Raw genomic sequence first — 23,391 nt, 5'->3', positions numbered from 1 at the left:
AAATGTGGCAACAGAGCTACTCAAGTTGTGACATTGCTGTCAATGAAAATTATTCTGTGAGAAATGTGTGGAAATATGTGGTACCATTAAATGAAAATGTCCATTCACTGTAATACTTTTAATTGTAATTGTATTGTACTTTTTATTGTTTTATCGTAATATACAGAGTACAACATTTGTATTGTTGAAGCAAATAAAAAACAACCAATGGCATTTAGAAACAGCAGTAGACTCCTGAAGGCAAAATCAGCGTTACTTAACTTAACAAAGTATGGAAAGCAGGTAACATCAGGGAGAAAACCAAAGTTAAGATCTTCAACAGCAATATATTATCTGTGTTATTGTTTCAAACATCATGCCTGAGAAAAATGTGTAAGATCTACTGACCTGTATGAATTGTTTTATACACAGAGTGCAACATTTGTATTGTTGATGCAAATAAAAAAACAACCAGTGACATTTAGAAACAGACATATTTCTGAATAACTTAAAAAAAGACACCCAGTGACATAAAGAATTTCAATGCCATTAAATAAAATGAAAGAAAGCCCTCATACCACCAGTAAAATCTCTACAAAGACCATGGTGAGGATCAGCATGATCCATTGGCTGCTTCTGCATGAAATTTCAGAGGCCCTATTTATTTCGCAGATGCAGTCTCCTTTCCCTGGACGCAATGTGGGCACCTCCTCCGGGAGACATTTCATCCAATCAATGGCCGTGGATTTAGAGGTTACTACCTCCTGGTCCAGTCTACCCTTTTCCATTTTCCAATAGGAGTTGTCCTTGAAGAAATATGTGTTTCCTGTGTACAAAGAGGTCATGCGTGTCAAATAATATCTCCTCACATTCTTTGCCAAATAGTGACATCGGATGATGGTCATTGTCAATTTTTTAGATTAGATTCAACTTTATTGTCATTGCACAGAGTACAAGTACTGAGGCAACGAAATGTGTGACATGACCTTATAAATACAAAATTATCTACAGCTGTCTTACCGTCTCCATAGCTGATGATGTCGTCTGGTTTACTGGGCATCCCCTTCCACATAGACGCCGGTTTGGGGTACCCCTCATCCAGCTTAAGTATCCTGACGTTGTTGGCGTTGGAGAACCCCCAGAACTCGTTCCCGCTGAAGAGGAAGGTCCGCCCGTTGTGAGCATAGACGAACGCTGCTTCCACAGTTGTCACAGGCTTTCCGTCGCTGTGCCTCATCCCCCAGTCAGCTATGGGCTTGGGGTACCCAGACAGTGAGTTAGTGTTCTCAAACAGCCAATACTGCTGGCCTGGTGGGAGGGAATAAGCAGAAACAGCCCGTTTCAATGCCTTATTCCTGAAGTGAGATGATCATGAACATTTTGACATTTGGCAGACGATTTTATCTGACTTAAGTGACAAGTAAGATACAATGCAAGTAAATAGCTGTTCAAAGGCAAGACACCAAAGGCCAAGGTTAATGAAATCCAGGACTTTACTGTCATAGAGGCAAGAGAGGGACAGTCAGGGAGGGGAAACTTTTTTTTTTTAAATGCATGAATAAGAACATGGAGAGTGGAAACTGCTAAAATAAATTAAAAACAACTTAAATAAAAAAAAGTAGGAATTAGGGGGTACCTAATGACAGAACATTGCATTGGCTCAGCATTGAGTCATGCTGAATAATGATGCTGCTGAACAGTCATTTAGACTTACCACTGAAAAAGATGATGCTGCTGAACAGTCATTTAGACTTACCACTGAAAAAGATGATGCTGCTGTCGCTACGCTCGTACACCGCATCTATCCGCTCAATGTCGTCAGGGAGGCCAAACCAGAAGTTCTTGATGAGGGCTGGTGAGAGAGAGAGCAAGGACCCAATCCGCTGCATCCTCCAGAAGAATTTACCTGAAAATCGAGAACCGAGATTAAACGTCAGAAAAGCACCAATGTTGCTCATCCTCTCTGCCCCTATGTCTCTAGTATCAGCAGTACCTGACCAGCCCCAGCTGGCTTCACTTCATTCTGGTGAGGGCACATCCTATGTACAGAAATGCAGCGATAGAAGAGGACATAAAGGACCACTGGCAATATTTTGCTCCATCTCAGATGTAACTAGTAGCCTTGCTGTGTGGCGCAGGCAATGTTTTCTGTAGCCTTAGGCTGCCGGAGAGGGTACATTATCCCTACAAATATTTGAATCCCTTGTGTATGGGCTAAGTCTATACTTAAAGCCCAGAGGGATTGCTGACCGAGCACTTAATTGACGCGCTTGTTAGATGTTAAATAACGTTCCAATTTTGCGTTCTTGTTCTTGGTTATGCAAACTTTATTCCTCACAGTAAGATCCAATCCATAAGCATGTCCATACATCCAAACTTGCATCTTATATACATGTAACAGACCTTTGCCAATACAAATGAAGCGGTCAAAAAGGTGTGTGTGCTCTCCCTATGTCAAGCAACACCTGATACCTGCATGAACTTTCACACCTATATTGTGTGAGCCCAATTAAAATGGAGCGCCATCTAGTGTCCCACACAAGATTAAAACATGAACCCAAATGGCTCCTACACCTTGTGTTGGAAATGTGATTGTCAGATTCATATAAAGAGTTAAAATGTGTGTGTATGGGGTAACAGTGCCTAAACACATGAATTTGTATAATTAAGTGTGTTTATATGTGGGACAGAAAATACATATTGTATGTGACTGGAATTTGAGAAGTTGTCAAAGATGTCTCAAGTATTCTCTGAGTGAGCACCTGACTATAATGTGGTTTCAGGATACCAGGCATCTTGTGAGATCTCTTCACGTTGTTGCACTTGTGATGTGAAGCAACCCTCTAATCATGCAATGTCTTGTTTATCGACTTCAAGTTGTTCAAGAGTTCAACTTTGCGCAACTAAAAATAAACTACCTAGCACCCACACTTTCAAAGTATACCCTTATATGGCTGGTACATTCGCCTAAGCCTGCTCTGTAGGCCTAACTATAGTTAGGGATGGTAAAACAGGGTATATTATAGTATTTCAAACCAGACAACATTGGCAGGGTATTAGTATGATATAGTTTATAAACTATGAATTGTCAGACCAGGGTGCATCTCCCTTAGCCTTGTATAACCAAACACTGAGCTGGAAGCAATACGTGGGCAGAGAACAGGCTACATCTCCCTAACCTTTGAAGAAGAAAACCTCTCCTCTGATGTCTGCCACTGCATCAAAGCCGCCTTCACAGCGATCTCGGACAGATGGGTCTGGCCTAACAAAACAAAGCATGTCAAATTAGTGGGGGGGAAAAAGAATGCAGTCAATAGATTAAATTTAACTCAAATATATCAATATATTTCAGTCTCTAAGGTGAGTGTATTATGTGTGGGGGTATATGTATATATGTAGAGCTGACTTTGGTTTTCCGTGGGGTGGAGAGGGCTTGGGCAACTCAGGCAGATGAGGTGTGACTCCACCATTGGGAAGTGTTGGATTTTTGTCTTTGGGTCCTGAGGGGGAAAGTTCCAGAACAAAAGACCTCATTACAGTCCATTAAAATCAATACGTCATGCTATGTCATGCTACACTGTATGCCAAAATCAATGAAGCACTTGAAAAGCCAGGTGGCAGAGGCTCTGTGGTCATTCTTCTAAGATGTCACTAAGGCAGAAAAAAACAAAAAACAAAACACACCTCACCCTTTTGAGGAGTGATTGAAGAGTCATTCCAGAATTATACCGTGCAGATCTAGAATTTACATTGACTGCCTTCTAAGGCCGCGTTCACATTTGACTTCTTTTTTAGAAAAAAGCGCTGCCTTCAGCGCCTTTTCAGCGCCTTTTGAGCGCCTTTTGGGCGCTTCAGAATTCATGGATACCATGTGACGTCACTGTGTTTAAGCGCCGACATATTTGTGTCCGACACAGACACATTACGGTCACAAGCTATGGTCACAACCCACAGAAAGTTAAAAACGCTAGGGGATATGTTGTGCTGTTGAATGCGCCAACCCAGATATACAATTGTATTGTATTCCTAAAGATTTAGGGAATGACTGACCTGTTAAGTGAAATGCAGCACGTTGATACAATCGTGAATAATTGCTGTGTCTTAGCACTCTACTGAGCAAGCTAGAGTGCTAATAGCTAGCGAGCTGTTTAGCCCTTTAGCAAGGGCTTTAGCTACAACTCGTTAGCCCATATTGGCACTCTTGCCTGCTCAGGAGAGTTTCTGTACTCTTGAAATCTCCGGTTTATGGGGATGGATTATGTACAAGATAAATGTAAATGTCGGGAAAAGAAAGTTGGGCTAGTAGCATGCTAACATTAGCTAGGTAGCTCAGACACCTCGCAAATCCTCTTACACGTAGTTTTCAGTTACAATAATGTGGTTTTTATATTGTACGGTGTCTATTTCTCGGTAACTTTCTAAAAATCTAAGCAAAAAAAAGTAAAACTAAAAACTTCTAAGTACAAATACGATGAACTACGGAGTTTGATCCGCCATTTTTTTTTTAACTAAGGCAGTAGGTTACTAGGGAAGGTACGCTAGTACCTACTCTCCTCGTCCTGATTGGTCAGCTGTCAAAAAGGCGCTTGACGTCACCCAGCGCTTTTCTGAAAAGTTGAGAAAATTGATCTCAAAAAGGCGTCGGGAGTTGCGCTTTTTTAGAAGTTTTTAAAAGGCGGCCGCTTTTTAAAAAGGCATCCGCCTTTTGCCTTTTCCCATAGGGTTGCATGTAAAAAAGGCGCTGGCAGCTGAAAAAAGAAGTCAAGTGTGAACGCGGCCTAAAATGGTCTCTTTAGTTCATTATTACATCATGAGAGTTTGCAACATTCTAACCCCATATTTGTCCACATATGTCCACCTACCATACAGCTGTTGGATGGCTTGTAGGTCATCAGCGGGCAGACGATAGGAGTTGATGTCTCTCGTGGCGGGGCCGCTGTAGTAGGGTGCCATGATGGACCCAGAGACTGCGGAGTGTGCCAGGCCCAGGGCGTGACCAAACTCGTGCACAGCCACCGTGAAGAGATCTGTGCTCTGGCCAGTGGTGTCTGAGACAGCATTTACAATGACAGAGACAGTTAAGATGTCTGTTCAACACATGGGTCAATGTGATATCCTAACTGAACTGGTAGAGTGTAGTGAACTCGATCTGTCAGACTAGGTTAGAGTTTAGTTTAGTTGTGATTTGGACCAGATCTACCCTAGGCAATATTCAATGAGACTGCATACCACAAACTCCACACACTGACTACCACAGAGTCATTTGACGTTCAGAGCCCCTACCTCCATAACCCCATTCCTCTTCGTCATCAAAGTGGGTGTCTCCAGAGATCCTGGACTCCCCAGGGAAAAAAGCATGAGCAAGCGTGCCTCCACGACCATCAAAGGGGTAGCCGTCGTTATGGTTGGTGCGCGTGAAAGAGACCTCCATGTCGGCTTCACTTATCCTGTCCTGAGAGATCTTTTGGAACTCCAAGGGGGTGACATCACTCCAAGCTTTTAAGGCGTGGGCCATAATATTTTCAACTAACGCTGAGTTTAAGTTCTTGCTCAGCCTGGGATTGTTAAGGATGCTAGAATTTTAAAAGACAGATGAAAGTAAAGGCAATTAACTCATGGTTAGATGAATAGGCCTGACAAGTACATGACTTGAGTTGTGAAGGCTATGTGTGTGTCATGTGTAAGACCTGAGTCACGAAACAATAGTGCAAGGCAAAGGTGCACATATTTCACACCTCCATTTTACAATGTTCTTCTTCCAGCGTAGACCAGTCAAAGCATATCTTTTTCTTCTCCTCCTTTTCATAATGTCTTCAGAACCCATGATGTCAGGTAAAGAGCATCTTGGTTTTGACATCAGGTCCAACGTCTTTCTGTCTATAAAGAGACCACAAGTCAATCTCACATCCTTCCCCACCCTAACAGTTTCCGTCTCTGTGTAGTCAAGTGCAAGACTGTAGTATTACCAAGTTCTCCCGTTTGTTCAATGCCTCCAAATCTTTGCATTTCTCTGATGGCATTCTCTATGCCCTCTTTCGTTTGCAGTCTTCCTAGCCTGGGGTCCGGTGGCGGTAGATATCCATAACGGCTCAGCCAGTCCTGAGATAAACCGATTTTATTACGATATTACGGTCTTCAACAAATAATAATTGAAGTTTAAAGGCACAGCCCACGATCATGGCAAAAGGTTATTGGTACTTGAGCGTAACAGTCAATAAAATACACGCCTCCCTATCCTGCTCCTGAAGGAACGATGTTGATTGGCTAGAATACGGTATGGTTCAGTCCGAGCCACTTTGTTTATTTCGTTTACATACCCAGGACTATGCCAACGTTTTTGAGCGCACAACAACGAGAGAGGAACGTAAAGGAGAATTTCGCTGAAGTCGGTTAAAAGCGTATTTATTATCGCATACTGCACAGTAAGGGTTTTCTCATAGTCTCGTAGACCTATAATTTCAGTCCAACAGATAACAATAAGCTTAATAATAAGGATATTCTATAAACCAACGTCTTTACAAAAATTAATGCAGCAACTCTATAAGAAAAAACAAACAAAGGATAACTTACCACACCCGAATAGTATTCGTTCTGTGCTATCACAGATTCCACTAGGCAGATCGACATTACTACCATCCCAGTCAGGGAACTCAGCAGGCTTATCGCTGTCATCCCCAAGTAGTCCGTAAAAGAAACCCGTAGCCTAGTTATGTGAAGACATAAAAAGTATTTTTTTTAAAAGAGTTGTTACTGGAACTACCAGAAACCTACTTGAAAGCTTTGTCACCTCATCACACTGACATAATTTTGAGAGTAGCCTGAAATAAAGATGTATTGATTCTAGAGTTTATCTTTCATTTTTTTATACAGTAATTCACACCGGAGTCCAAGTAGGCTAAATGAGGCGCTTTAGGTTTAAAAACATACTGCCACGCCATACTGTAGACTGCCTACCGGTGCTTTGTCTCTCCTCTTCGTCTAATGACTCAATGAATCAATAACCTGAGTGAAAGAGCATCCTGTCTAATCGCCTCGCCCTCCCCCGTCTACTTAGTAGTAGAGGCTTACCGTTAACTCATATCCATATAAGTCCATATATGATATGATAACAAGGCACAGTATTTGTTAGAGGGAAATCAGTCTGAAGACTATTTCTCCTTGTTTTCTCCATATTTTCTTTTCTCGTGCACAGAGCAAGGGATGTTTAAATGGTTTGTTGGCACAAGGGGGCCACATGGGCTGGATAGGTTTTCTTGCCTCCTGAAGTTCGCGAACAATCTGATTCTCTTCAACGACCCTTTGGTACGAACATGTCGATAAATAGGCTACTTCTTTTCATGGTTTTGCAGATCGATAACAGCATATACTGTATACATCATATATAGCATATAACAGCGATAAATAGCACAACTGAACAGGACTTTTTATTCAAAACTTTATATATAGCAAGCTTTTTTCTGTCAACATCCACTTTCACAAGGACAACCTCATATTACGGGCAAAACACAATATTCCTCACTTTATTAACAAAAATCAGTATTTCTAAATATTTCTTTACCTGCACAAATACACTACAAAGTGCTAAATATAAACAAGGTTTTGTGGCATTAAACAAAAAGGTGCTCATGTGGAAAAGATATCCTTCCTCTTTTAGGGTGGGCCTTGGTTTCAGTCTTTAAAGCTGTACCATCAAATCTAGTTGGCAGCCTTCACTGGTATGCAGTGGTGTAGTGGACCCTGGAGAAGTGGGTATACTCTTCATTTTTTTAAGCAGCCCATACTGCACAGGATAAACGCCCTGTTTTGAGAAGTGGGTATACGCAATGCTGACTGAAAAATAAGTGGGTATACTCCGTGTATAGCCTTTGTAAACTTAACAGTGTGCAGTAATCACGAGTGTTGTGGATGTAAACAGTGGTGTAGTGGCATAATATAAGAGTGCTGTGATTATGTGTACAAACGTAACCAATGAGCTGTAGTGTTACCGTAGTTCACAGGTGTTTGATGTGACGTGTAGTAGGACTGCCCCATTGCCTTGTTTTCTTTCTCTCTCGGTCTGCTGTCCACTGATTGCTATCCTCTCCCTCCGTTTTAGCTCCACCAATCCGTGAACCTCAGACGTGATTGAACGCAGTATTTAATGCATACGGGAACTTATCCATGGGGTGGGGTTTTGTGAATGGGATCACCGGAATCCACGAGCGGCCTGGTTGCATTTGAGTGGCTACATATTTAGATGTTGCTATAAAGGAGTTTTCCTCCGTGGCAATTGCGCCTCCCAAGCCAGCTCTGCTACAGGCTTGTATTCCGCCTGGAGAGTTTCTCCATCAGGCACGCAAGGTTCCTGTGCTTCCTCGCCTGTTTCAGGCTTCGACCTCCGGAGGTACTTTGTATGTGTAACTGAGCATCGGAACCGGCCTAGCTGATGTTATTCGGGCGTCATTGACGCTGCCGGTTTCCGTGAGTAGCCTGTGTGGTTGCCAGGTTTGTGACTGATCCTCGTTAGTCGCATTGGCAGTTTACCCATGGTTGCCAGACATTGAGTTTAGCTGCTATTTAGAACACCGCTGTTATTTATACTATTTATTGCCTGTACTTATTTATTGGGGACTAGTGGACTGCCCACTGTCCCTTATTGGTATTCTTGTATCTGTTTTTACTGTTTGTGACATTAAATTGCAATTGGTTAGACTCTTGCCTATTGTGTGTGTTTTAACCAGCCACAAGTTTTAACGAACCTGTGTTGACTTAATTCATATTTAATTACTGCCCTTCTGGGCTGGCGTAGTCCGCTACTTCACTATTCCCTAGTGGTAAATCTTAGTATAGGCCTTTCCAGCCCCTTACATACTCCGTATACCCTGGACCACACCACTGCTGGTATGACACAAGACTAGGTTTCAATTCTAAAAGGTAACGGTTCTGTATTTGGCAGACGCTTTTATCCAAAGCGACTTACAAAGGCATCCTGAAGTGACCAAGGATCAAACCCAAACGTTTCCAAGACAGCGACACTAACCACTGTACCAACAACACCCAATGGGTACAGGCTTGGGGAGTAACGGAATACATGGAACGGCGTTATGTAATTAGGATACAAAAAAGGCTAACTGTATTCCGGTACAGTTACAAAAAAAAAGTCGTGATTAGATACTTTTAGCAAAAATTAGCATTACAAATAGATTTTAAAATGCAGAACATTATACTATCATCCACATTTACAGGCAAAACCAACACTGCAAACGTCTACAGACATCCAGTTAGCTAAGGTTAAAGTTGGTTAGCTAACCTGTTAGTATTGCTTGCCTACTAACGTAATGAAAAAGGGGGACTGATAATATGTTCGTGGCAGTTTAATTGAAGGTTCAGCGTGATGTGTGACTGAATAACATCTGTTAAGCAAGTTTGGCTACATGTAAGTTAAATGCGCACCTTTACCACCTTTATCACTTAAACAACATTCAAACAGCATATTTAAAACTATACTACTATACTATTAGCCTGGGTGCCAGCCGTACTTAGCCCCGCCCACAACATTTGAGGTCGGGAAGTTCGGTCTGGCATTGCTCCGTTGGGGAGAAACTATGTACGAACAGAAATTTGTTCGGACCAATCAAATTGTCAGGGCGGGCTTTATACGATGATGGACAGATGATCAACAGTAACGTAATCAACCATGTCACCAAAGAGCGCTTGGGTTGAATTCGTTTTCAACAAACATGGCTGCCGCTGGAGAGCTGAGCATTGAGTCTGTTTTAGAATTCATCGACAGCGCATTCATTTGAATGAATGAAAGAGGAACAGAGAAACGCGATCAAGGCATTTGTCGATCGAAAATATGTTTTTGCCGTCCTTCCTACGGGATTCGGTAAAAGTTGAATTTATCAGCTGGCCCCGATGAGTTATACTACGTTGCTCTGATTGGTTGTAGGTTTATCCAATTGAGCGAAGAGGCATTTTTTTTCCTGGTTCGGTTGAAACACGCCCCATAATCACAGCCCAACGGAGCAGTATCAGACTCATATTCTGACAAGAATTATGAGTATGACAACATCAGGCTACTATACTATACTAATCTGTAGGTCCGCCCTGTATTTTAACTTGGAACCCGTAGGCCTACTGTCAGTATTTCCTTTTAGAATATCTTCCCTTTGACAGTTCAGAAATTAGACACTTATACTGTGGATGTTCTAAATCTGTGCTGATTTTATTTGTTATAAGCCTATGCTTTGTAAACTCTGGTGTTGTGCACTTTCAATGTAGGTCTGTATGCTGAATTGTCATTATGACAAGCAGATTTGTCTTTAAAAAACACTGAGCATAGGGCAGGTTTAATTCTTAAAACTTGGTTTCCTCATTTTCTTTTCTAAGGTTACATTGTGCTGTTCACTTACAGAATACGCTTAAGTGAAAGCCATCTTATGATGATGCGAGGTCAGACACGAAATGAGGGGAGAGATGGGTTTAAGTAGAGAGGTGACAGGTGTGCATGATTAGTACTCCTGTGATTGTGAATGAGACGGAGTTGCGTGAGTTGAAGTCGAAGTGAGCATGGCAGGAGCAGAGTTCAGCGCTGGCGTGACATATATGCGCACATCAAACCACAACCACACGGCCCTCATGCCCATTTCCCTTCAAGACAACAAACTGAACTAGTTCACATTTCCGCCCAACAGGCGGAACGCTATATTGCTATATCGCTATATTGCTATATCGCTATATTGCTATATCGCTATATTGCAAAGGGGATTGGGCAAAAAGTGTAAAATTATGCAAGGTATTTGTTTGTAAAAACTGTTGACAGTCAGAGAGTGTTCAACTACGGGTAAGAAAAGTTGGGGCTGACTGGTCCTCACCTTCAAAACGAACCCCAGATAGATATACACTTACAATGATACACACACACACACACACACACACACACACACACACACACACACACACACTGCTACATGCAATCACATAGCCAGTTTCCCTTTTTCAGCTCACCCCTTTTTTGTATCTCAGACAACGGCAGGATAAAGGGGGAGCTCTTCATGTCATGTATCATGTCTCCCTGAAAACAAGAAGAAGCCGATTGCACCACGCGGAGCCACGCTGAAGCATGAGGCCCTGCGTGATACATCACTACAAATACAACCTCCTCAACCTATCCATAATTCTGGCACTAGAAAGAATGAATGAAGGGACGTTACGTGGTCCTCACGTGTCATGTCTCCCTGAAAACAAGAAGAGGCCGATTGCACCACGTGGAGCCACGCTGAAGCATGAGGCCCTGCGTGACACATCACTACAAATACAACACAAAGTGCTAAATATAAAAATGGTTTTGTGGCATTAAACAGAAATGTGCCTGTGATCCTGATTTTCATTACAGTATTTCGTATGGTCCACTTTTTGAATATTCTCGCTCAGCCAATCTGTGCTTTTACAGCTCCTTTTGGCAGGGCTGGCCCTGACAGTGTTGTAGCCCTGGGCAAGACTTTACATTGCCCACCCCCCACCCCACACTATGACACACTATGCTCTACCTCCAATTGATACTGACTCCATTTTCATTTTGAGGCCGTTTCTATCTCACTTTAGAGCTTCTGAATTTCATTGAAGAACGTAATTAGTTTGATTGATAGCTCTATGTGGGTACTACATATGATCAACATCTGGAGATTAATTAATTTATATTCATTGATGTTTGCATGCTTGTTCATGAAACATGACCTGTTGTACTTCATTTGATGGTTATATCAATGCTCATTGTCTATGTTATCTATATCTATCTATCTATCTATCTATCTATCTATCTATCTATCTATCTATCTATCTATCTATGTCCTCAGCTCTCAGTACATAACTTCAAAACAAAACCACACTAGCCAGTGAGGCCAGTGTGGTTAGTAAATAATTTCCTGTTTTTTTATCGCTGGAAAATCTGTGTCTCTTTACAAGTGTTTGTAAACACCAATTTTCCTTCTGTGAGGAGCATTGTGTTACCTCCTGGTATGAAATGCGCAGTACAAATAAAGTTTGATTTGATTTGATTTACGGGAAGTCATTTCAATAACATGTAGCATGATGCATATGTTTTGTATATTTTGCAATGCGCATAATGTTACGACCAGTAAGTGAAGCCACTTCGTGACATGAGCAGCAGACGTTCAAGGTAAGTGACGTGTTGTCAAAATTAAACCCCATGTGAAATAAACACAAAAGTTGCCAATGGACTACTGTTCAATACCAAGCTAACCTAACGCTTAGTTTATTTATGCTAGCTTGCAACTATTCTAACATCTTATTTGATAAAAGTTCGGTTAACAAGTCAGTTGTGTATTTAGACGTATGACTTTGTAAAAGTTTGGTTAACAAGTCAGTTGAGTTGAGTATTAAGCCGTGTAACTTCACAGAATAAAAAATAAAAAAACGATCGTTTAAGTCAGACAATCTACACCGTTAATCAACGAAAAAATAAAGGTCCTGGTATTCAGCCAATCAAACGTATCGTGTTTTCCGTTCCGGTCAGGTGACTGGTCTTAACTAATCATTACTTAGAATTACTTCCTGGAAGCGGATTAATCTAGTAAGATGTATAGGTCTAGTCAATTGTATACCCACATCTGGCCTTCAACCCATTGTCTACCGACAAACAAGAAGAGGCCGATTGCACCACGTGGAGCCACGCTGCAGCATGAGACCCTGCGTGACACATGACTGGGGATGTGCATGACAAGGTCTGCGAATCAGGAACTAGGAGAAAATAAGGAAAATAGGAGATAGGAGATCTGATGAGGGTAAGCACCACCAAACTAGTTTTAGTCAACTGGATAAGTGCTGAGAGCAAAGTGGAGCAGTAGGTCACTGCAAGTTGAGAGATGTGCAGATAAGGAGCAGGGAAGGCACATTAGGGAAATGGTGCAATTATTCTCAGGGAAATGATGCAAGTTTTGTTTCTTGGTATTGACGTAGAAAACACTGTCATGTCATGATTTCTCAGGAAAGGTTCCTTATTCACATATACAGCGTTTCTGGGACTGAGTCTGGAGACCTCCTTGAAATTTATATTGGTTCATTCATTCTTTTATCCAAAGTGCTACATGTATTATGTATAAAATGTGGTTTCAAAACCAGGATACACATTTTTGAGTGCATATAAAATGGTCTCTTGTACAAACATACTTAATAAGGAGAAGAAGGAATATATGTGTGAGAGACAAGAGGTTTTTACTGATTACAAATTTGCACTGAGGTAGGACCAGGGAATCTTGAGGTCAACACATGAATACTACGTTCTTCTGTATTCTGGTCGGTAGGTGAAAGGTGTAGGCACAGAATGTTTCGTAAGGGATAATGTATAGAACGCCGGTCATTATCGGGAAAATAAGCCCCGACAGGGCGAACCGCACCCCGACACGAAGCGGAGGGGTGTTGCTTCGCCCTGAAGGGGCTTATTTTCCCGATAATGACCGGCGTTCTATACATTATCCCGCTTATTACACGGCTACTTGCCAAAACGAAAAAATAACTTAACACAGTATGTCTTTTTATAATATCATTTTAATTACAATTTATTTGTTACCATTCGTGGTGTTAAAAAGCAGAGAAATAGTTCGCCAAAGACGTTGAACTTCAAAGACGTTGAACATTCTTTAGAACACAGCTGCTCAACTGTCAGCTGAAACTCAAGATCAGATCAGCTGACGTCGCTAAGCAACGGAATACACAGAGGTTGATAAATTACCGGACTACTTGCGGAGTGCTACGAAAGACGTGAATCCGAGGAGAGCCGTGTAATAAGGAGATTTAATACACGGCTCTTCTTAATGCTGTAGAATGCTCCATTCACTTGAATGGGGCTTCCCAACGTTCTGTGGTCAACTATTTTTCCATATTTGACCGTTGCTATGCATAATTGACCGCTGTCAAGGGAAGTGGCCTTTTTGCCTCGGATTCACGTCTTTCGTAGCACTCCGCAAGTAGTCCGGTAATTTATCAACCTCAGTGTATTCCGTTGCTTAGCGACGTCAGCTGATCTGATCTTGAGTTTCAGCTGACAGTTGAGCAGCTGTGTTCTAAAGAATGTTCAACGTCTTTGAAGTTCAACGTCTTTGGCGAACTATTTCTCTGCTTTTTAACACCACGAATGGTAACAAATAAATTGTAATTAAAATAATATTATAAAAAGACACACTGTGTTAAGTTATTTTTTCGTTTTGGCAAGTAGCCGTGTAATAAGTGGGATAATGTATAGAACAGAGACACCGCAACATCGATGGGGCTTGTGAAGCGCATCGAAGAAGTTCACAAAGCATTCGGCTTCGTGTCGGGGTGCTGTTCGCCCTGTCGGGGCTTATTTTCCCGATAATGACCGGCGTTCTATACATTATCCCTTACTTGCTTACTGTTGACCAGATGCTATATTTAGCTTGTGTGGGATGTGGCATCCTGTGGAACCATCAAATGTGGTTTATAAATAGGTCTGTTGTGTCTGATGGTGTAGTGAAACGTCTGAGAAATAACCTAATCTATTTTCACACAGTTTCATCTTTATTAAAGGGATCCATCCACAAAATTGGTTCATTGTTGAAATACTTATGCATTTGTCACACAAAACAAACACAGATGTACTTAACAGATTTTGAAAGACACTTAGACAAAAAATGAACTAATCTGAAACAAGAAAAACACCTAAATGTAATTTTTGTCACCAAATCTTGATTTTGTGACAGGAAATATGGCAGCAAAATGAACCTCTTTGTGGTTCCAGTCGATAGGTGCAATCTGTAACATCCTTATTATTCTTGTTTCTTTTACCTAAAAAATAATTTGACCTGAAAATGATACTGATTATGCATCATAAATTTGCGGTCCTTTCATTTCTCACAATAGGCCTAACTTCTCAAAGTTGGTCAGTTCAGTACAGTTACCTACACTGACTGCATTTTCATGAAGTTCTAATTCTTCTGCCAGTGGAAGCCAACAATTTAAACTTTAAGGCTATTCACTTTGTAGTTTTGTGCTCTGTGGCAGAAAATCACACGAAAATATACAGACATCGTTTATCGTCAAAGTTGCTGAATAAATTGCCAAATTACAGTTCTGTGTCAGCTGTGCTATTGTTTTATAAAACCAAATTATGTAATATGGTGGTAAATCGTCATTGGCTTGGCCATACAATGTTGGCCAATTATAAACATCATCCACCCATCCAGTGTCCAGAATGCATTATGAAAACATGCAATTTGTGTCCACAGTGTCTGTGACATCTTATGTGGAGTCAGTGTGCTCCTTATCACAGGTATAATACTTGAGGATTTGTTGACAGGAATACTACAGATTGCACCGACATGTTATTATCAAGCGATCACTGATGAAAATGAAGTATTTGATTCAGATGATGAACATATGGTTGCTAGATGATGTGATACAACCCTGTGCATATTTTACAGGTCCCTCGTTAATTAGCTTTGATTGTCATTGATTACCCCTTTTCCACCTTTGATTGTCATTTGCTGGGTTTATGTCATGCTTTTGGATACTGTCTTTCCCATTTGGCAAAGAGAGAGCGAATATTGATTGTCAGTGACATGGTCCCATTTAAGATTATGCATTTTGTTACAGTACAGAAGCTACATTCCTGCTCTCTCATATTAAACATCTAGATTGTATATTACAGATTTATACAATTCCATTAATTAAAACTACCAAAATATTTCATTATGAGTTAGCTTCTTTAAAGGATATCAAGTGATTCACAGTATAGCTGTACTCTCAGACATAGAGAGAGTGAAAAATTGATGCAGCATCCTCAAAGTAAACTTTTTTTTTTTTTTTTTTTTAAAGGACTTTGAATTTCTGCAGATTTTGTAAACTTTAAAAGTCAGAAGGTCAAGCAGAGGAGTATCAGAAGACCCCCACGTTCCAACCCTGAACACTTTTTCTCACGCGATATGTTCCCTTATACCGTCTTCCTATCCCTGAATACTTCTAATTTTCTTGGGGAAAAAATGGTCTTGGCTTTTTGTCGTTTCCCTTTCCTTTTGTGTCTCAGAGCTTCATTGCAGGCGGGCCCAGTACTGACTGATGTTGTGATTCATGTTCAGCTCGTTCCCTGGCACCTGGATTGGCACTGACACACCTGGGGAAATCAGACCTGTGTGAGAGAGAGTAAACATTTGTAAACATTTATGTGTGTGTGTGTGTGTGTGTGTGTGTGTGTGCGTGCGTGCGTGCGTGCGTGCGTGCGAGTGTGTGTGTGTGTGTGTGTGTGTGGTGTGTGTGTGTGTTTTAGCCACCCATGTATATGTTTCATACGGAGTTTGACTGTTTGACTTTTCTATATTATTTATTTATTATTATCAGTATTATTATTCTCTTTTATTTATTTGTATTTTTTTATTTATCAATGTTCTATGCTTTGGCAACACTATCTTCCTTAAAGTGGTCATGCCCACGAATTGAATTGAGAGAGTGGGAGGTGTGGGGGTGAGGTGTTATTAGTGCTAGGCTCTGTGGTCATCCATCTGGTCAATTCCAATTCATACCTCCTACTTATTAGTCTATATTTAAAATAAAATCGCCCCGCTAACCAGACTACTGGAAACAAAGTGTTACCACCTAGTAAACACATAGTCTACACAGCCTACAACTATATGTGGGGCTGTGATGTTATCTGTGGTGACAGATGATGTCACATTTACACAGGAAAAAGGGCCCTGTTTCTCTTCCTTTTCAATGATGTCTTTAGTTTATAGATAGAGTGGTGGTTTTGTGATGATGCTGATGTAGGTTTTGAGTCATGTCGTAATCCTTAACCGCATTTCCTTAAAATCTTCAGCTTGCCTTCACACAGAAAAGGTTTCAAAGTCTTTTTTTATGGGAGAAAGTGTTTTCCGATCTAAGTGTTTTCTATATAAGTGTTTTCCTATATAAGTGTTTTCCTATCTGGGTGTTTTTGTTGCTCTGCCCCCTTGTGAAAGTGTCTGTGATCTTGTGAAGTGGAGCAGGCAGACTCACCTGTGCTGCTGTTTGCTGTCGGGGGAGGGGGAAGGTGGGGAGAGGGATAGGATGACGAATCAAACGTGCGCGGAGCGGAGGGCATGCATACATAAGAAGGGGTGGACTGAGGGGGGATGGACTGCGGGACACGGAAGAGAGGAGGACGGGAGGAGGAAGAGGGGGAAGGTATGAGTTCCCTCAGGTGTGGAGGAGAGGTAGAGGAAAGTAGGGATGGAAAAGAGAGGAGAATAGAAGGCATGGAAAAAATAAGATAGAGAGACATTTAATTATGTGAATGCTATAAAGCCCAGAGAAAATGCAGTGTTAACTACTAGAGCAGGTTTGTCTCAGAGAGATGAGAGAATTGATGTAGAATTGATTATACAGAAAAATGTATGAATGTAGCAGTTTTTTAACAATAAACTGCTTTCCTGACTCATGATTTATACACCAAGTAGATAAAAGACATATTTATTTTCCTTTTTTCGTAAAAAGATTTCCATGTGCAGCACTGAGCAACGGTTGCAGTTACACCAAAGTGGCCACATGGGGGCAACAGTCAGCCGTCATTTCTGATAGTTGAGATAAAAAACAAGTGGTTGTGTTCTATAAAGAAGTTTTTCAGGTCACGTGATAACACTATAAAGTGTCAAAGAACAAATCTCCAATATTTCTTGTAGAACTGCATCTCACAGATTACTACTGTGTTGATATGGATTGTCATGACATGGATGAAAATAATGGTCACAATGACACTGGAAATGAGGAAGTTAAAAAATATGTTGTTTTTGATTCTGCTGCTGCTGATGATGAAGCAGATAACCTTACCTGAACACTGGAGTACACAGAGAGTGAGCTGTAGCTGGAGAGGGAGGAGTCACTCTGACTGAGCATGGAGCCTACAAACACACACACACACACACACACACACACACACACACACACACACACACACACACACACACACACACACACACACACACACACACATACAATTGTCAGGTCAGAAAGTTCTGATAATTTGAGTCACTGAGCACTTAGCGCTCGGGTGATTTTAAACCTAACCTGCACTGTTGCCATGCTGCTGCTGCTGCTGCTGCTGCTGCTGCTGCTGCTGGTAAACTGAGTTAAAGGAAGTATTCAGTGGGGTCTGAGAGCAGGAAGTCCCCACCCCACTCCTTCTCTGGTTGCGAAGTTTCTCCTCCCTCCTCCATTTAGCTCTTCGGTTGGAGAACCACACCTGTCAATCAGTGATACGACTGCAAATCCGTTACCCTGTTACTCCAAGGATTAATGACTTAGGGAAATGTACTTGTGTGTATAAAAATATATACATATATCCATAGATAGAGCTGAGGTTACTAGTGGGGTTACAAGTGAGGTTACAAGTGTCGAGTGGTCGAGTGGAATAGTACCTGGATCCGTGCTTCTGGTAGGTCGATTTTGTTGGCCAATCTCTCCCTTGCAAACACATCAGGATAATGAGTTCTCTCAAATTCTGTTGAGGAAGAGTTTTGAACCAAGGTCCAGAAGACTTAAGACACAGAACACAGAACATTCTTTTGTAATGCATACAATTGCAAAGTGAGAACAGATCCACAGTTAATAAGCATTGACAGCCACTGCTAATCAGGGTCACGCTAATTGCTGTAGAATATAATAGAATCGGTCACAATCAGTAATGGTGTCACATTCCCTTAAATTATTATTTAAAATAATGTATAGGAGGAAACTGGACTCTAATCTGGACTCTTGCTGTCTATGCTGTTCTAGTCCATTGACATTTATATTGCATGGGATATTACAGTGTCACTGGAGAGCATGCATCACATGTGATTAACATTAACTTACAGTGCATGGCAGAGCACATGTCTAGTGGTCTTTTCCCTTTGGAGTGTGAACTATTTTACTGGATATATTAGGTAAATCTTGGACAGATGTCCTGTGGCTCCAAAACCTCTGTGCCCTTATGAGGCATATGCTCTTGTATGTTTTTTTTTCAATTCATGTCAACATATGATCATGGTATAGGTTTTCACCAAATAACTGTTTAAAGTAGTTGAACATCATAGATAAAGGTTTATATAACATTATAAATGATGGTTTCAATAACAGTTTAAATTATATTTTCCAATCCCAATAAGTAACTACAAGTTTTGAAGTTAAGGTACTTTGGTATGTTTATTAAATGGAAAACAAATGTATTATTAAAGATTTTTTTTATGATGATTATTACGATTAGACTATTGTTACGATTAAAATTAAACGAAAAAGCCTAGTATGTTCACATAATTAACCTCATAGTCCGCATAACAGATCTATGTATTTACTCCCTCCACTGAAAAAAACACTGATGATCTGAACAATTTAACATCCCTGAAAATGCTATTTCAGCAAAGACCCACACTCACACCTGACACAAATAATCTTTCTTAACATCTGCAGCGCTTCTATGGTCCAACAACTCGAACGTATTAATTTCTGAAATCACAAATTAAGACAGAGAGATGCGCCTCCTCCTTCCCTCATCATCCCCCGCCCTCACCCAACGACTACTTCAAATCACAAACACTTCAGTGAAGCACCCCTAAAGAACACTGACTACTTAAGAGAGACTGATTCAAACAGAAAGTCTGATTTCAATCAGCATCAAGTTGGCAGGATCCAAGGGGTTCTCACAACAAGATAACCAGAAAATCCCATAAACTCATCTTAAATCCTGTTCCTGTTAAACAAAAGACACATTTAATCAAACTTTCCCTTGTGTCCTCCAGCATCTCTAGAATACATGGTAAGCATGTTTCAATAGAGTTCCATGAATGTGAAGATTTCACCATCATGGTGACAATTTAGACAAAAACCTCTTTGCTTTAAGCTTTAACATGTAGGACTCTCCCCCCTGTCTGTCTTTTGAGGTCAGTGCTGACTTTGTTTGTTTGTTTGTATGTTTGTTTTCTATAAAACTGTCCCCTACACAGCCGCAGTGGTGACCCCTGACCTTTCTCCAGGGCCTCGATCTGCTCCTGGGTGAAGCTGGTGCGGTTCCTTTGGAGCTTCCTCTTCAGCTGCAACCTCAGCTGGGACTCCTCACCTTCATCTCTCTCTGCATGCACTCTTCCTCCACCACCTCCTCCTCCACCTCCTCCTCCTCCTCCTCCTCCTCCTCGTCTCCCACCCATGGCACCTATGCTTCCTCCTCTTTGCGTTACTCCCTCTGGCTCTGCCATGCAGCCATCTGAAACTGGGTTATATGAAGAGAGAGGGACGTCAAATGTTTAAATAGAAAAAAGGTATAATTTGATCATAATTAATAGATTGGTTAACAGCAGTGCTAGAAATAAACCTAACTTAACTGTCAGTGAAATATTGCTTGGTTAAAATCATAATAAAAATGAATCAACCAAAGCACAATAACAGAATGAATGAGCAGGAAGATAAATGCACTTGCACAATGCACATGAATAAAACTGTAATAGATAGACAAGACATTAGCTAACTAAAAACACCAGGGGAAGTATACAACATGGTACCTGTAAAGAACTATCAAAAATTAATAAAAACAGGAAAGCGAGCCTATAACAATGTCAAAAAGTGATTTATGAATGAAATCAGAGTCTGCAAACCTATTGTCATGAGCATAGTGTTGTACGGAAGAGATTCCCCACCAAATTCACAGGTACCCGTCACAGCTCTCTCTGTCAAAGACCTATGCATTCCTGATCAAAGATGTTGGAGATCTGTCAAGGCCAATCAACTCCTGTATAAATGTGATAAGAAACCAATGGAGGGACTCTGAACCTGAAGTAATGTGTGCTTGATCTTGCCAGATCGCAGGCCAGCGAATGACAACTTAATAAGCAGCAATGTATTGAATATGCCTTGAAAAGTAAAGGCACAAGTAATCTTTTCTGTACCAGATAGATATACAGTAGATCTGATATAAAGTAGATCTCACCATTGCAATTTTCGATATTTCCTACCTAAGACAGCCTCCAAATTCCATTGCATGCTCCAAATTTTGTTGTATGCAAATACAATGACAACAAAGGGTTTTCTATTCTTCTATTCTATTTCTTGACTAAAGCTTTTTTTGTGAATGTGCATGTAACTTCTCAAAACGCTTGTATTCATATTTCCAGATAATATCACAAACAATTCCTTGCATTTATTTCTGGTCATAAATGCCATTGTGGTAGCTCACCTGAGGTGTGTTGAGGAGGCATGTTTGTCTGTTGGTGGTACCAGTCATTTGGCCCGTTCCAGTTTGATCCATTTTGTAGATTCAGCATGGTCAGCTTTTCATACATTATACGCTACCCACCCTCAGCCTGTCACAGAGGAAAGTAACAATCCGAACATGATTTATTCTCATGGTCCATTTATACAACCAAAATGTGAATGAACTCTTGAATCCTGAGGACAATTATTGATTAAAATGAAACAGAGTTATATACAGAAGAACTGTGAAAGTCACTAAGTATGATAGATAAGTCTTCTCGTATCATCAGATGCAGATGTTGGTTGAAGGGTCTCCAAGATGTCTTTCACACTGAATGCCCGAGAGTACCTCAATTATACCAGTTAAAAAGGCATAAATCATGTAACATACATTTGCACACAATGGTTATAGATCAGGAAAAATACCATATTAGGGAGTAATAAAAACATCCAGCATTTTAGATAATAGCAACTCCACAAAGCTCAGAACCTGGTGCCAAAAACAAATGGGGAAAAATACACAGTCCAGCTTTGCCCAAGAGATCTTTGTCAGAGGCCTCTCTCCCAGACACAAAGGCTCTTAGTGTGCCATCTTGTTCCTCAGGACAGTACATCTCCAGTTCAATTCTACAAAAATGTTCTTGTACCAGGACATTTAGAGAGAGCAGCATATGCATCAGGCTATAGTGACACTCAACTTAAACTATCCTTATGGTGTGAAGTAGAAATGTTTTTACTCAAGACCTTACGCGTAATTTCATTTAAAACCTTACAAAACACATCAGAAATCCATTAGATTTAGATTTTTAGTTTTGTAGTTCCATGCTATTCTACACTGTATGTCTACTGCAACTAAGGTGCCTAGTGGATGTTATCAATTGCAATGATAAACATTCGTAAACCATCCCTAAGGTTTTTACTTCTGAGGCATCCACATCTACATCTATGTGATCACTGAAGCAGTGATGACTTAATTAATGACTTAATTGATTTAAATAAATCGGAGCGCGAGAGAGAAAGAGAGAGGGAGAGAGAGAGAGAGAGAAAGAGAAAGGAAGAGAGAGCAGTAGGGTTCGAATGAAAAGAAAGAGACAAGAGCATGGATTCACACATGGCTGACATTGGAGTGAATTAGCCTCTCCATGACAGATCGAGGGGGAGTTGGTTACATGTACGGAGTAGTCACTCGCATGTTGTACATTTGTACTACGAGTTGGACTACAGGGAGCAATGGAGTATCAGGTCATGTGGCATATGAGAGATGAAGACAGAGAGAGAAAGAGAGACACAGAGGGAGAGAGAGAGAGAGAGAGAGAGAGAGAGAGAGAGAGAGAGAGAAAGAGAGACACAGAGGGAGAGAGAGAGACAGAGGGAGGGAGAGGAAAGAGGATACAGAGAAGCTATCATATGTAATGCCACTTTGGTGACACGACTACATATGGTATGGGCCTAGATTCCCATCCTGATAATAAGGTGTACAGTGAATGTCAACCAAACCATTTGTAGCGTTAGCTGTAAAGTATCAAATACATGTCTACACCTGGGCTTATAACCATCTAATTTCAATTCATTTATCTGAGTTTTATCACCTTTTTGCAAAGAAAGTATGCACATCTTTGGGAGGGACAGATGATACGCGCCACCCATAAAGTCATTTACCAGTTCCCAACCGTTCGAGTTACACATTGACCCGAGAAATAAGAACCCTGCGCATCAGAAACCATAAAATAAATACCAAATCAGGGTTAAACTCACCAGTAGCTCGCTTACGCATAGTTGTGCAAAGAGGGAAACATCTGATGTTTTCCTTTTCTTTCTCTTTTATACTGCCATTCCCTCGTTCCCTTCCTCCTTACGCAGCTTTGTTGACAATAGAGCATACATGCACACTGAGGAGGAGAGAGGGAGAGGAGGCAGAGCGAGAGAGAAAGAGAGAGAGAGAGAGAGAAAGAGAAAAAGAGAAGAGAGAGGGAGGGCTCCAGAGAGAAATGCGTCTGCGGGCACTTTTGTCCTCGAAGCGATGAAGAGAGAGAGAGAGCAAGAGAGAGAGAGAGAGAGAGAGGGCGTGAGAGAGAGAGAGAGGGGGAGAGAGAGTGGGGGAGAGGGGACAGAGAGAGAGGAAGAGAGGAGTGACACAGTGAGTCAACATCAGTGTCAAGTTTGAACTTAATGCCAGGGAGAGGCGGAGGGAGCACGGCCACGGTA

General features: G+C 41.1%; 2 protein-coding genes across 2 annotated transcripts; both read right to left on the bottom strand.

Annotated features, from left to right (window-relative positions):
- Positions 1-105: 105 nt before the first annotated feature.
- Positions 106-6,972, bottom strand: mmp25b (matrix metallopeptidase 25b). The gene is made up of 11 exons (XM_031561426.1): positions 6,934-6,972; positions 6,550-6,682; positions 5,946-6,078; positions 5,715-5,856; positions 5,263-5,552; positions 4,842-5,027; positions 3,386-3,479; positions 3,159-3,241; positions 1,736-1,885; positions 1,000-1,287; positions 106-805 (listed from the first exon to the last, which is right to left on the bottom strand). Exons 2-11 carry the CDS (start codon positions 6,649-6,651, stop codon positions 552-554), a joined length of 1,722 nt encoding a protein of 573 aa, XP_031417286.1. The 5' UTR covers positions 6,652-6,682; positions 6,934-6,972; the 3' UTR covers positions 106-551.
- Positions 6,973-14,498: 7,526 nt separating this feature from the next.
- Positions 14,499-23,137, bottom strand: LOC105909793 (paired box protein Pax-6-like). Its single transcript, XM_031561431.2, has 8 exons — positions 22,942-23,137; positions 21,170-21,296; positions 19,967-20,209; positions 18,384-18,466; positions 18,034-18,208; positions 17,797-17,867; positions 16,987-17,107; positions 14,499-16,123 (listed from the first exon to the last, which is right to left on the bottom strand). Exons 2-8 carry the CDS (start codon positions 21,273-21,275, stop codon positions 16,026-16,028), a joined length of 897 nt encoding a protein of 298 aa, XP_031417291.2. The 5' UTR covers positions 21,276-21,296; positions 22,942-23,137; the 3' UTR covers positions 14,499-16,025.
- Positions 23,138-23,391: the final 254 nt, after the last annotated feature.

This window comes from Clupea harengus, chromosome 23, assembly GCF_900700415.2.
Source record: "Clupea harengus chromosome 23, Ch_v2.0.2, whole genome shotgun sequence".
NCBI lineage: Eukaryota > Metazoa > Chordata > Actinopteri > Clupeiformes > Clupeidae > Clupea > Clupea harengus.
The sequence above is the reverse complement of the archived record's forward strand: the minus strand, read 5'-3'. Positions and strand labels throughout refer to the sequence as shown.

Coding starts and splice junctions, on each gene's coding strand:
- mmp25b (XM_031561426.1), bottom strand. CDS start 6,651: ATGACAGCGATAAGCCTGCTGAGTTCCCTGACTGGGATGGTAGTAATG. Junction 3,480..4,841: donor AGCCATCCAACAGCTGTATG/GTAGGTGGACAT, acceptor TTTCCCCCTCAG/GACCCAAAGACAAAAATCCA. Junction 3,242..3,385: donor CCACCCCACGGAAAACCAAA/GTCAGCTCTACA, acceptor TTGTTTTGTTAG/GCCAGACCCATCTGTCCGAG.
- LOC105909793 (XM_031561431.2), bottom strand. CDS start 21,275: ATGTATGAAAAGCTGACCATGCTGAATCTACAAAATGGATCAAACTGG. Junction 18,467..19,966: donor GATCGAGGCCCTGGAGAAAG/GTCAGGGGTCAC, acceptor CTTCCTCAACAG/AATTTGAGAGAACTCATTAT. Junction 18,209..18,383: donor TACCAGAAGCACGGATCCAG/GTACTATTCCAC, acceptor ACTGATTGACAG/GTGTGGTTCTCCAACCGAAG.